Raw genomic sequence first — 14,790 nt, 5'->3', positions numbered from 1 at the left:
ATTATCCGATTTCACGCTGACAAGGGCTGACTGAGAAAGGAAGGCATTATCTTTTGATGATGACAAATTACAACTCATGTGCTTCATGCTGTCACCATCCATATGGTGTCTACACAACTTAGTAACATTTCAGTGTGTGCTTGTGTGTGTGTGTGTGTGTGTGTATGTGTCCATGCGCATGTGTGTAAAACATTGAATATTGAAAAACTGTTTTATAAACTGTATCTTAGATATAATATATTTGATAAGATGACTGTACCAATTTTACTGAACAGATGTGAAATTTGTGGATATGACCCTCATTATGGAACTTTAGATTTGTTTGATCAAATATTGCCAGGCTTCTGTCTTTTTCACTTTTTTTTTCTTCATGTTGCAGCATAAATGGATCAGCCTGCACACTTTGATAACTGAAAGAAATTAAACTGACTGTAACTGAACTGACTGAATTACAGTCATAAAGATTTATAAAAATGAATAAACATTAATCATACATGAATATACATAAAACAACAATCGCATCATATGTGAAAGTACAGCTTCATTATCAAAATGAAATAACAAGCCAAATTAAAGATACTGATTTTTACAGTCAATTGTATTATTAATTTTTTTTAATCCTTAAAAATCTCTCTCCATACACACACACACACATATTATAATTCAAAACATATACTACTTTGAATTGTCTGGTATGCTGTGAAATACTTCAAAAAGTAACATACCAATTTACAGTTTAGTTCATATAATCAATATTGGGGTGTTTTTTTTTATGTTACAGCACAGTCCCATAAATGCTATTGGAAAAAAAGGAGAAATTTACATAAACAATGGCAAATTTTAAAATTTTTGTAATGATCTGCATGACTTAACAGGATTCAATGAATTCTTGTAGAAAGTGGTTCATAGCGTACAGAAGCAAGTTAGTTTAAATATTGATATTATTTGTAGTCACATCAGAAATGTTTCAATACGGCGCTGATCTAGATCATTGTAAATATCTGTAACAAAAATTCATATACAAGTGTTTGCAGAAGGAATAATTCATCTCACAATGATGAATTGTCTGTATTTCTGGTATTATCAAAGTTTGTTGTAGCAGTCATAAAATAAGCCACTCTGCAATAAAATAGTACACATGTATGTCAGTGATTGGAGATTAATTTCGGGTAGATAGAGCTCGTCAGCCTGGGAAGGCAGTCCATCTAGGGGAAGGAAAACCCTAACTCCAAACTTCCACTGCCTTGCGGCATACCCGGTCACGGGAAAGGCTTCGGGAGTAAACCCTGGGGAAAAATCTGGAGTTGGAGCCCCTAAGGCGGTTGGACGTTGCACTGACTTTCTTCCAGCAGCTCCTGCAGCCAAGCTGGTGCCGCATGTATTGCTCTGCGTTCCTTCGGACTACATCGGTGAGGCCGAGAGGGGGATTCTGAAGACTGGGCAACCCAGGATCTCCATAAACTTCACCCAGGTTCACGCCCTGCAGAGGTCACTTCAGTGCCGCTGTCCCCAGTAACAGAAACAACACGGGAGGCAGCAGTTACGTGTTATAAGCTAGGACCGATTGGCGTAGGTCCAGGCGCTACGGGCTGCCTCCGACAGTGGGAGGGACCATCGTAGTCCCAATGGTCAGCTACCGCCCGCTCCAAGCTGGGCAGCCCCCAGCCAATAAGGTGCTGTCTCACCAGTCTGCCTGCTTCAGTGGGTGTTTGGAGCTAGGGAAAAAACTGATAAGCAGACTGTAACCCTGCACGAGGCAAAAACAGAAACAAAAAACTATCCATCTTACGTTTAGCAAGCTGGAATGTCAGGACAATGTGTCCTGACCTCTCAAATGACCTGCAAAAAGTCGATGATTCCAGGAAAACAGTCATCATCAATCGTGAGCTCACAAGGTTCAACATCGACATTACTGCACTACAGGAAACAAGACTTCCCTTAAGCGGCAGCCTCAGGGAACAGAACTACATGTTCTTCTGGCATGGCAAGGAACTTGAAGAGCCAAGACTGCATGGCATTGGATTCGCTGTGAGGAACTCCCTACTGTCCTCTGTGGAACCGCCATACAGTGGCAAAGCCCGCATCCTTGCCTTCTGCCTGTCAACCTCCTCTGGTCAAGTGAACCTCTTGTGCATCTATGCTCCCACACAAGAACGGAGACTCAACTCCATTCACCTGCGCAACCTCAGGAGAATTCTGGGCATCATGTGGCAAGACCTTGTACCAAACAAGAAAATCCTTGATCAGGCAGGCATCTCCAGCATGTTTGCACTCCTAACCCGGCACTGTCTGCGGTGGCTTGGCCATGTCAGGCGAATGGATGACGGGCGAATCCCCAAGGATATCCTTTATGGCGAGCTCACCACTGGTTCCAAACCTGCAGGAAGACCTGTCCTACGCTACAGGGATGTCTGCAAATGAGACATGAGGGCAGGTGACATCAACCCAGCAGGTTGGGAGGTGGTGGCTGAAGACCGTAACAGCTGGGGAAGGACTGTAAAGGCATGCGTCCAGAGGAGTTAGAAGAGAGAACAGCACTGGGAACATGGGAAAGAGCGCAGACAGCAGAGGGCAGAATCTGTACCCTCTGAGCCAGGTGCGATTTTCGCCTGCGGCAACTGCAACAGAACCTGCTGATCCAGAATTGGACTGTACAGCAACAGCAGCCGTGGCAAATCAACAACTTGACCGAACTAGGCACAGAGTTCCATTGTCTCCCAAGACAGACGGACGCCAACAACAATGTCAGTGATTGGAGATTAATTTCTTCTCACAATTAATTGTCTTCACAAGAACTGGTTCCCAACATTGATTTCTACATAAATCATGTTTTGTTTTTGTTTTTTTTACATTAAAGCTACGAAAAGTGATGCTTCATTTCAAAATTTGTAAAGGTGGCAATTTTGGTCAGAGAGTCTGTACATTTATATACAATCTAGCTTCATTGGGTTTTATCCAAAGTCATCACACATTTAGGAAATGGTTTTACAACACACCTCATGCCATTTTTGAAGGGTTTCATCTATTTTTATGGCTTAGAACAAAATAAAACAGATATGAATTTTGGAGACGCTTTGATGCTTTGACACTTGGCCATGAGGTCCTTATGACATGTGTGAATGCATAAACATACTTTCAATTTATGACAATCTATTATCATGATATGGGTGAATGCAACAACATACTTTCAATTTATAACAAACCATTATAATAAACGAATGACATGCTGAAAGCAAACAATGAAACAAAACGTTCCTTCTTTGAAGAAAAATTATAGTAGCCAACAGGCCACCCAAAATATAATAACTCTATGAATTTTGGAGAGAGAGAGAGAGAGAGAGAGAGAGAGAGAGAGAGAGAGAGAGAGAGAGAAGACAAGACAAATTCTTTATTTCGAGGATAATAGATAAGCACTGGTGTGCTTTTTTACATCCAGTCCCTGCCCTGAACAGGGTCTAGACTACACAATATTTAATAAAATGAAAGCATGGTGTTAGTAGTAGTAGAGATACATAACAGAGGGAAAAAAATATGCATAAATCAAAACAAAACAACCACCACACAGACACACACACACACACACACATGGCATACAGGCACTAGCATGGTGTTAGTAAAATGCATTGGAAAAAAAAAAGAACAAAATCAAAGAAACAAACACACACAACACACACCGCATTACACATCAGAATGGGGGATAGAGGGTGAGAGAGAGAGAGATAACGATAACGATAACAATAACGATAACGATAACGATGTTTTATTCAGATTAAGGCCAAAGCCCCTTACTGAAGGGGGTCATACAAGAAAATAAATAAGGAAAATGACTTGACATGATAAACCAACATCACAAATCAACCAAAAGTCGCTAATACAATACTCAACAACATTCACAAAATAACAATTCGAAGTCTCTTCAATGCCTCATATTAGTATATGACCAAGTTTTGTTGGGTAAGCTCATGTTTGAGAGAGAGAGAGAGAGAGAGAGAGAGAGAGAGAGAGAGAGAGAGAGAGAGAGGTGATGATGTTTTCATTATAACTAATAAGACACATGATTTACATTTACAGTGTTTATCACATTATGTGTGAGCTGTCTTCAGATTTATAATGCAGTTTAACTAGAAATCCTCAATACCTAAAATAGTATGAAAGGAACAATCAAACATTGGTTCTGTGGAGTGAGTGAGCGTGTGTGTATGTGTGTGTGTGTGTGTCTGTCTGTGTGTGTGTGCATATGTGTGTGTGTGTGTGTGTCTGTGTGTAAGCATATGTGTGTGTGTGTGTGTGTGTGTGTGCACATGCATGCATGGAGGCTCATGAAAATGAACTTGTCGCAGCCTCTCCTTTCCCAGGACTGCAGTCCACCAACCTCTTTCTCAGTGAGCAATCACTACTTTCTTCTTGAGCCGGGAGACAGCTCAACTGGTTTGCTCCATGTTGTGCTGGAGTCTGTTCTCCATCTGCCATAGTTCTGAATGGTGAAACAAACCTGTCACCAAATTGAGTCATTATCAGTCACACTTCTATATATTCAACACTGTTACTAAACTCTCTCTCACTCTAGTAATACACTGGTGTATGGTGTTGCACACACACACACACACACACACACACACACACACACACAGAGGTCCACGAAATTAGGATTCTAAATTTGGAAATTATGTGTTGTATTCATGCATGCCTTCTAATAAAAACTGCATGGCCTTGTATAGTATTGTATGTTACCTTTTGTCTCACTTGAGTTCTCCATGTGAAATCTGGGCTGCTTTCCCTGGGAAGCATGTGCAGCCACAGTGCAGTGCCACCTTTTTTTCCATTCAAGTAAATTTGTTTTACTGTCCAAGTAGATTTTTTTAAAGAGACAACCCTTTTTTTGTCATGGGTTCTTTAATGTGTGCAATGTGCAAGCTGCACAAAGGACCTTGGTTTATCGTCTCAGCTAAATGATATTGCCATTATTTCTATTGGGAAATTTCAATGACTCACATTAATCATAGTGTGAAAAATCCTGAAATTGAAATTCCAGTACTCCAGAACTGAAAGTGGAGTATATAATAATTCACTGACATTTTTTTTATTATTTATTGTCTGAAAATGCATTTAAGTGACCTGAAGAGGAAAACATGCTATAAAATTCATTTTTATAATACATTCTTTAAATTTGTTGTACCGGGAGATAGAACATATGTGTGTGTATATATATATATATATATATATATATATATATATATATGTGTGTGTGTGTGTGTGTGTGTGTGTGAATAGCTGATGTTATTTTGACTTGGAGCACTCAACAACAAGAGCACCTGCACTAAAAACCAAGGAAAAATGATTGGTAGAACCAATAAGAGAAACACTTGACCAATAAAATGCAAAAAATAAAAATAAAAAGGGGTGGGGGGGTGCCCATAGAAAATAGCGAGAAGCATCTAAAACAAAAACCTGTTCTAGACTTTCTATCACTACACACTGTCATAAATGAAAAAACACTTGACCTACCTACTGAAAACCGAAAGTGCACCCCCGGGCTCACTGTCAAAATTACCACCACGCTTATTTCCATGGGAGATAACCATTAATTCACACAACCTTCTCTCCCCATGTTAGCGCGTGCGCACTCAACAGCATAAGCCCTAGTATCTGCTTCCGTTGATTTGGTGAAAGCATCATCATGCCTGTTGAAAATTTAGAAGAGGAAGGTCTTCCTAAAAACCCCAACTTAGAACTTGCTCAGCTCAAATTTCGTCTCGAATCAACGAAGCATAAGAACGATGAAGCCGCGAAATCAAAACTTCTGGAAGCGATCAAGGCAGACAGTAAGAGTTTGTTGCCTGTTCATTGTGTCGTTCACCTCAGTCATCTAAATTCTAAGTCAAATTTGATTCGTCACCGTCTGCTATCACAGCTCGTGAAGGGACAGCATGGCTGTGTTTATATTTTATTATTTAGCTGATGGCCAGAGTAAAATAGCGGTGTACTACTGTATTGTGTGTTGTAAAATTGTCATAAACTTGAATTTTTTTATTTTCTGTTGGTAACAGTACTAACACATCAGATGATTGAACTTAATTACTAACACTCAAAAGTAATTTTTTGTAAGAAACACATCATATGAGAATGAATGAATCTTATTTATTTCTGTTTTGATTGTGATAAAAAAGGGGGTAAATAATATTTCTGATGGTCCACAGGGCATATTTTCAAATATCCATTTAATCAGTAGTTGTTTTGCTGTGCAGACATGGCACCCTTCTATGAAGAAGTATGCCGTGACCTGGGTTGGAAAGTGGAGGAGAAGCTCCTGACTTTGATGAAGACGGCCAATGAGGAAAAACTGAAGAAACTGGATGAAGCCGTCGAGGATGCAGAGAAAAACCTGGGAGAGACAGAGATCCGAGATGCTATGCTGGACAAAGCAGAGTTCCTTAGCAAAATTGGTGACAAGGTAAATTATCAGCACAGTCAGCTCTTTTCTGTTGGATAATGATTAGGTTTAGCTTGATGTGCACTTGTCAGTGGTGAGTAGCTTTCGTTCTGTTAGTGCTTCACAGACACATGTGATGCTGAAGTTGACAGTAAAATTAAACAGTGTATGATGTTATGTGTTCTGACAGTGTTAGACCTACTTTGTATGCAGTGGAGGGTAAACGAAAATCCTTTGTTCTGTCCACAGTATTATTCAAACTCAGAATCGCACTTTTGATCAGTTACAGAGACATTTCTTTCCTATACATTGCTTCATTTCTTTTTCCTTTCACATCAGCCATGTTTTTGTTCATTGCATTTCAGGCTGGAGCCTTGACCCAGTTCCGCCTTACATATGACAAAACCGTTGCCCTTGGTTACCGGTTGGATCTGGTGTTTCACTTGATTCGTCTTGGGCTGTTTTACATGGATCATGACCTCATCAACAAGAACCTTGAGAAAGCCCAGACGTAAGTGTGTGTGTGTGTGTGTTCTGTGTTTGTGCTTGTAAAGCATTTGTACTTATTCTACAATATTTATGCTGAGAAATATGAGTCAGAAAGACATTTTTTTCTTTCAGAATATTGCTGTATTATTTCAGTCCTGTGATTTGATATATTTGTTGTCTGTTCTGTCCACCAAGCATTTCTGGGCCATTTTTATGTCACATGGTGTGTGTCATAAAGTGGCAACTTGCTGTCCCATGAAGAACATCCTGACTTCGTATGAAATAAGTCCCCTCCCCTCTCCCCCCACTAAAAGCAAGCTCTCTTCAAGCTCTCTTGTATTTTTGATTATTGAAACCTGAATTACAATTTGCTTTTACCGATTATGTAAGGGTGATCATGAGGATGTGAAACCTATGCAGTGTTGCTTTTGTGCAGTATTTGTACAGTTGCGCAATATGTCTTTCAGGCTGATAGATGAGGGCGGGGACTGGGACCGGCGGAACCGGCTGAAGGTGTACCGTGGGGTGTACTGCATGTCCATCCGACAGTTCAAGGAGGCGGCCAGCCTCTTTCTCGACACCATCGCCACCTTCACCTCCTACGAGCTGATGGACTACCCACAGTTTGTCACCTACACCGTGCTGTGCAGTGTCATCGCCTTGGAGCGACCCAAACTCAGAGAGAAGGTGGGTGGGAATGCGGGCTGTGGGTGGAGGGGGATAAAGGGGATGCAGGTGAGAGGCAGGGAAAACATGGGTAGGTGAGTGGAGGGGAGGGGCAGGGGAGAGATGATTGTTACTGATGGGAGTCAGTGATACAAAGCTGCTGATATGTGAGTGTTTCCATGGTGTTTTACTGTGGTCTGAATGTGTATGAGTGTTTGGTGTTCTATAAGTACAGTGTATTGCTTACAGTTGTTGAGGAGATTGAGGATGACAGGTGTAGTTACAGACCAGTTTACCAGTACGATTTTGGCGTAATTTGTACACCACCTTGACTTGGAGTACGCTAGTACACGAAAATAGATTTCAGTAGGACCTTTGAGAAAAGAAAAAAAAAGTTTAACCAATCAGAGTTCTGGTCCACAACGACAAAGCAGAGAGCAGTTTTGACGCTTGTCACGTGGTGACAGGTTCTCTGGGACGAAAGTGAAAAAGTTCACTGCCACTGCCTGCTCATCAGTGTTACATAATAGCCATCGAGGCCCGTCTGTAGTCACTCCAAGAGGGCGACCTACATGGCTGTGACCATCTTCCCCCCTGCCCCCACACCACTCTTCCTCCCACCCCCATCTCACCCTTCCACTGGCAGAGCTGTCAAAATCACTACACCCACCCCCACCTCCCAACCCCCAACTAACCCCCACCCCCTCCACCACCTTCCCTCCTCTCCTGTACTTTTACCATGATCTGTCTGTCTGTCTCACTTTTTCTCTCTCTCTCACCTCTCTCCCTCGCATGGTTTTATTTAAAAAAAAAAAAAAAAAAAAGGAAACTGCATTCTGCAGAATTGTAACTTGAACCAAGTCAACACAAACATTGATGATTGACCTGCAGTCCCTTCCCTTCTCATTCCTTTCCCCCTCTCCACCCACCCTCACTCATGTTCCCCTCTCACTCACTTTCACTTGGTCCCCTCCTCCAGACACCACCTCCTATATCGATGCAAAAGTGCTTCTCCCTACCCTCCACCCCCCTTTTAGATGGTCAGACTGGGGATGGCAGGAAGAGAAGAGGGGAGGGGTGGTGGGGATGGGATGGGGGGGTCAAGTCCAATTTTGTTGAGCGAACTGACATTCACACATATCAAAGATCATTGTGGAAAGCCCCATTGCTAAGCAACCTTTGTGTAGATAGAACAGCTGTGCACCACCTTCCCTCTCTGGAACTGTGAAACTGACTCTTCACCATCCTCTCCCCCCACCTCACTCCCCTCACTCCTACACATTCCTGCAGTGTGAACTCCTGAAACACATTCACACATACAAAGTGACACACACAGGCACAACACTCACTCTCTCTCTCTCTCTCTGTGAAAATCCATCATGTAGCCATCCTGGCAAATGAATTTAACAGAGTTGCCCTATCTAGCATTTGAGAAACAGTAACTGTTGACCCTACCTAAAAAAGAATCTTACTTGAAACTGTCAATTCCTTACACTGTTTGTCCCACACTGCAAATGCAGGCTTTTCTTTTTAACTCTGAATGTTGCTGTTTGCAGTGGAGGTTGAAAAAAAGACAATAGTCTTGAGTTGGCTCTGGATGGTCAGCTGGGATGAACTGAAATCAGTAGTACTAATAGTAATGATAATAATGTGAAATCTGCAATAAATAAATGACACAGTTGTATTGTGGAAGATACTGAATTGCAGTTTTGGATATGTTCACTTGGTACACTATTTTGAGGAGTACACTTTTTTTTTTTTTTTTTGACAGAATACACCAAACACAAATATATGGTAAACAGGTCTGTAGTTAGCACTTTTCATGTGTGTTTCTGTGAATGTTTGTGCTTCAGCACATGTACGATGTGATGTGGGACTGGTGCAGAATGCTGACATCATGTCTGTGTTGACAATGTCCGTGTACAGGTGACCAGAGGATCAGAAATTCTGGAGGTGCTGCATGGACTGCCGAAAATTAAGCGCTATCTCTTCTCCCTCTACGACTGCCACTACAGCGACTTCTTCCTGTCTCTAGGTATACACCTTTCTGTTGCCTGCATGTATCTGTGTCTGCCCTTCTAAGTTTTGACAATAATTTTTGCCAGAAATAACAGTTTTTGCCATCAATCACGGATCAGTTTTCCTTTGGAAATGGATGTTACTTACGCCTCATGTTTTCATTAGTCATTTTGACAAAGCAGTCAGTGTTGTTTCGCTTGATGCTGCCTTGTTGTGTTCAGTTTACAGGCATTAGGTTCTCCAGACTGTAATCTAAAACCAGACCAAGGGAAACTTTGGAAAGTGGTAACTTGTAGCTTTATATGTTATTGTGGAAGTAATATAGCAGCTTCTGACTAAAACAGAAATCCTGAATGTCATCCATGATTCAGGATATGCACATGTGTGTGTGTGTGATTGCAGCGGAGGTGGAAGAACTGATGCAGACGGATCGCCTGATGGCCGCGCACTACCGTTACTATGTGAGGGAGATGAGGATCATGGCCTATGCCCAACTGCTGGAGTCCTACCGCAGTCTGACTCTGGACTACATGGCCCAGGCCTTTGGTGTCACTGTCGACTTCATTGACCAGTTAGTCTTCTTATCCTTTTTCTCTATCAGCCTACTCAGCTAATTCAAAATTAAAATGTTTAAATTGTGCTTTTATATATTGTTGCTGATATCCCCCACCCATATTGCTGAAAGAAAAAAAAAGATTCTCATATCAAGTAACTGGTCCAGGCACAGTGTTTACACTGGAGATGGAACTTCCTACTTACCATTAATGGTTTTGTTAACTACACTGCTGTACTCTAACAAACAAGAAAGCATAACAAATTACATACATCCAGTACATCTGTATTATTTGAAAGAAAGAAAGAAGGTAAGAGTGCCATCAGCAACAGCGATACAGTCAGTTTGAGGCTATCTCAGCTCTCACTCAGTTCCACTAACACATCATCAGACAGGAATGGAAAGGTATTGTTGAAAGAAATATAGGTGAATGGTCCAGGAAGGCAGAAGACATTGACCTAAAAAAAAAAAAGTAATGGTAGAACAAATTTTTCCATTACAATGGGGGGGGATAAGGTTTATAATAGATGTTGGAACACATTTTTGTACACTGTCAGTCAGAGGCTTGTGGCAACCATTGACGGTCATTTCATGTGCTTTTGTTACCAGGGAGCTAGCTCGCTTCATTGCCGCAGGTCGCTTGCACTGTAAGATTGACAAAGTGGGGGGCATCGTGGAGACAAACCGGCCAGACAGCAAGAACTGGCAGTATCAGGTCAGCCCTTGTTCTGTGTGTGTGTGTGTGTGTGTGTGTGAGTGGAGTGCGGTGTGTGCATGTAATGGATTTGCAAGTGTGTGAGTGGAGTGGATTTGTGAGTGTTGTGTGAGGTGTGTGAATGCATTATTTCTAATGCATTTGGGTGTTGGTGTTTTAACTTCAAATGACTTTCACTGGCTTTACCAGTTCTCAAGACACTTTGTTGCTTTGTTTAATGGACAGTTTTATTAAGCAAGTATTTTTTCTTTTAGCAGAAAAGTTACGAGTGTATAGCTCTCTGCTCTATCTCTTGGTTGTGGTGATAGCTGGCGATGATAGACTTTAAATGATATTTATCTTTTAAACCTGAACAGTTATCCTGCTACATTCTGTAAAATGGAGGGAGAGAGCAAGGGATGAGTCAAAGACACTGTTAGCCTGTAAAGATGCTGTCAGCATTATGTGGGAACTGAGTGTGATGTTTGTGTTTTATTTGCTTGCAGTCGACCATCAAACATGGAGATATACTGCTGAACAGAGTACAGAAGCTGAGTCGAGTGATCAACATCTAGTGTGCAGTAGCAGCATGTCTGAAGGGTGGATCTGTGAAGTTACTGTGTGGTGAGGACACATACAGGCCACGCTTGGTCACTGATGGCTGTGGCTACCATTCGTCTGAGACACACAGCCAGCTGCGTCTTTTGTATTTCATCCAACAGACACTCCATTTTGGGCCACTGGGGGTTGTTAGGGATAGGAATTACAGCTAACAAACTGTAAAGGGGTACTTGTTTCATAGTGAAGCAAATCATTTTGTTATATACAACTTAGTTGATACACATTTCATGTTTGGTTTAGAGAGATGACTGGGGAGAATACTGCCTGTTGAATTTTAACTGAACAGAAGTGGGGACAAGGTTGAAAGCATTTGGGTAATTTCCTGACCATTGTCAAATATATTAGGTGTGGTTGTGGAGTGGGGATACAGATCATGTGAAGAAACAGATGGGGAGGGAGGGGGCAAGCCGAGCGTGAGTTGTGGTTTGTGTATGCATGTCTGATGTTTTGCTCTATGTTTGTGCTGATTAAATGTACAGATAACAAAACGTGTGCGTGTGCGCTTGGTGGAGACAGTGACTTACGATTTTGTCTCAACCAAAATCCTCCTTTCCCATGTTCTATGTTCATTCTACATTGTTGTCCAGTGCAGTACTGTCAGCTGCCGACAGCCTGCGGACATGGAGGGTGTGAATTATCTGCTGCTAAATGGAGTCAAAATCCAGACGGACCGAAACAAACACTTGTGCTGCTCACACCCATTTTACTCACTTCCAAACGATACATAGAGCAGTCGTCGAGCTTCTGTAGGATCTCTTACCCACAGGTACCCTGCACATTTGTACACAGCTACACTCTGTTCCCAGTTGTGCTGTAATGTCCTTTGCTGAGTAGTACCTTAGGGACACACATGACTTCTCACACTCCCCCTCTTTCTCTTCTCACTTTACAGCCCTGCTGACAGGTAAGGAGATATCAGACCCATGACACACAACAGACCCTATGCAGCACTGGAAACCTTTGTGACAGGGAAGTCCAAATAATTATACATGTACACAATACAAGACAGACTCTATACAGCATTAGAAACCTTTTATGTGACAGGGAAGGCCAAAAAACTATGCAAGACAGACCTGACACAGCATTAGAAAACTGGCTTGTAACTGGGAAGGGGAAATATTTTCAAGACCATAACACATAATCATAAACCTTTCCTGTGACAAGATATATACTATCATCAACACCCAACCAACAATTCTGAACAGCCACCTATCCCTGGAACAGAAAAAGGTCATATGCAAAAACCCAAGGATGGTCTTATGCTTGAAAACATGCACAGAAATGATCTGGAAGACAGAATGGGCATGAAAACTAAATGAACATGCAAAAGGCAGAAAAAAAACACTAGACAAAAGCATTTTCTTGAACAGATTTTCCAGATGGGATACTATTTATATTTCAAAATACCCATTCCCACAAACCATGACAAAAAGCACAAATACAAACGCAAGCCTGTTTGATAAATGCTGATGAATTTCACTGAAGGAACAGATTGTGTCTGTCTACAACATGAAACTGTCACCAGGATCAACCTTGTGTGCCAGAAGAAATGCTACTCCTTCCCACAAACACACCCCACATCTGAGCTAAAACTATATGTGTATACTTAGTCTACAAAGAAGAGAAAAAGAACAATCAAAAATGACATTTTAGTTCAAATGTTCAAAGAAACACATGCACAAACCAAATACAAATTCAGCTGTTTCAAAGTGGTCATACACCATGGTTTGTGACAAGCAGCAGCTTTCTCCTGTAAGCATGCTGACATAACTTTACACTACCCCAGCAGAGATAATTTCTGTAACTGCCTTATTAAAGCTGTCACCCCCACACACACACCTCTCTGCCAAATAATGGCCGGTCTCGGACATTTTCATTCTTGGATATCTCACAACTTTCCATGCAAAGTGCATCATAACCGAATCAGAAACACGCAAGAAATCAGTGTCCATGCTGGCAGACCATACCATGCCAGCTGTGTGTTTCAGTGAATCTGGGAAGGTCTCTCAGATTTGGGAACTCCAGTCTGTCCATTTTCACTGATGTCGCTTCAGCACAGTCCAGGAATGAGCACAACTGTCCAAAGCCTGTGATCATGTGACCTCTACCTCTTGACACCAGAAAAAGTTAAACCTGATTATTCTCAAAACTTGAGGCGATGTGTCCACTGATATGAACCACTCTGGCATTCCTCCCATAGAACAGATGGACAGGTGTGCCTTGTTTTTCCTGCCAATATCACATAGGTTTCACTTCTGTAGAGCAGCTGATGCATGACTTGTCTGCTTCCCATCAAACAACTCCGACCAAAACAACAAAGGATCAGGCCACCACTGTACAAGAGGACATCAAAGTCAGTCAACATGGATCTCTTTATGCTTTCTGCTATGATCTGGTCACTACCGAAGCCAGTCAACCAATCAACATGGATCACTTTGTGCTATGATCTGGTCACTACCTAAGTCAGTCTAATCGGATCAGTTTATGCTATGAAGAAAAGGAAGGCGACAGAATGGTTAAGACGCTTATCTGCCTATACAGTGTCTGGTAAGGGTCTGGGTTGGATTCCCGCTCTTATCCTTTCTCCCAAGTTTGACTGGAAAATCAAACTGAGCATTAGTCATTCAGATGAGATGATAAACCAAGGTCCCATGTGCAGCAAACACTTGCCACATTGAAACTTTGCTATGAGCTGGTCAATCAGTCAACATGGATCAGTTTAAGCTGTGATCTGGTCACGATCAGTCAGCACTAAAGTTAACATGAACCCCAACATCAGTCTCTTTTTAACTGAACCAATACAAACCAACCACTCCCTGGGGGCTATCCAAAACTCATCTGACAGTTCAAACCCCACCAGCAGTTGCTGGTGTAACACTTATCACAACAACAGTTGTCATAGGGCTCATCAAACTGATGCCAGTTTGTGCACACGTGTACATGCGCTGAAGGACAAATCTAACTTTTTGTGCATAAGCAAAACAAGTTGACTTGCAACATAACTTGGACTTTCCAGAGCTGTAGTTCTTAACAGACTCCAGCTCCCATGTCTATGTACACATACATGTAAACACACACACATACACACACAAACATGCTGTAGTGAAAGAGCCATCCACATCTGCCCAAACACACACTGACGTGCAGCAAACTTGGTAAATAAGGACAAGTCGAATCTGGCCTCTGACACCAAATGAGGACTTAAAACCTAGTGTTGTAACAAAAATGACCTAATTATATTTGGCAATCAACAGATGATAATCAAATAATGGTTACTATCATGTCAAGTTTCTTATTCCATCACTTCCGACAGGTAAA

At 41.7% G+C, this 14,790-nt stretch overlaps 1 protein-coding gene across 1 annotated transcript; it reads left to right on the top strand.

Moving 5' to 3' along the window:
* Positions 1-5,627: 5,627 nt before the first annotated feature.
* On the top strand, positions 5,628-14,667 carry LOC143284573 (26S proteasome non-ATPase regulatory subunit 6-like). The gene is made up of 8 exons (XM_076591380.1): positions 5,628-5,822; positions 6,246-6,451; positions 6,796-6,941; positions 7,387-7,606; positions 9,512-9,620; positions 10,007-10,175; positions 10,767-10,872; positions 11,358-14,667. Exons 1-8 carry the CDS (start codon positions 5,678-5,680, stop codon positions 11,424-11,426), a joined length of 1,170 nt encoding a protein of 389 aa, XP_076447495.1. The 5' UTR covers positions 5,628-5,677; the 3' UTR covers positions 11,427-14,667.
* The last annotated feature ends 123 nt before the right edge of the window (positions 14,668-14,790 follow it).

Source organism: Babylonia areolata, chromosome 8 (genome assembly GCF_041734735.1).
Source record: "Babylonia areolata isolate BAREFJ2019XMU chromosome 8, ASM4173473v1, whole genome shotgun sequence".
In the NCBI taxonomy this organism is placed as follows: Eukaryota; Metazoa; Mollusca; class Gastropoda; order Neogastropoda; family Buccinidae; genus Babylonia; species Babylonia areolata.
Note: the sequence above shows the minus strand (reverse complement) of the source record. Positions and strands in the feature narration are given on the sequence as shown.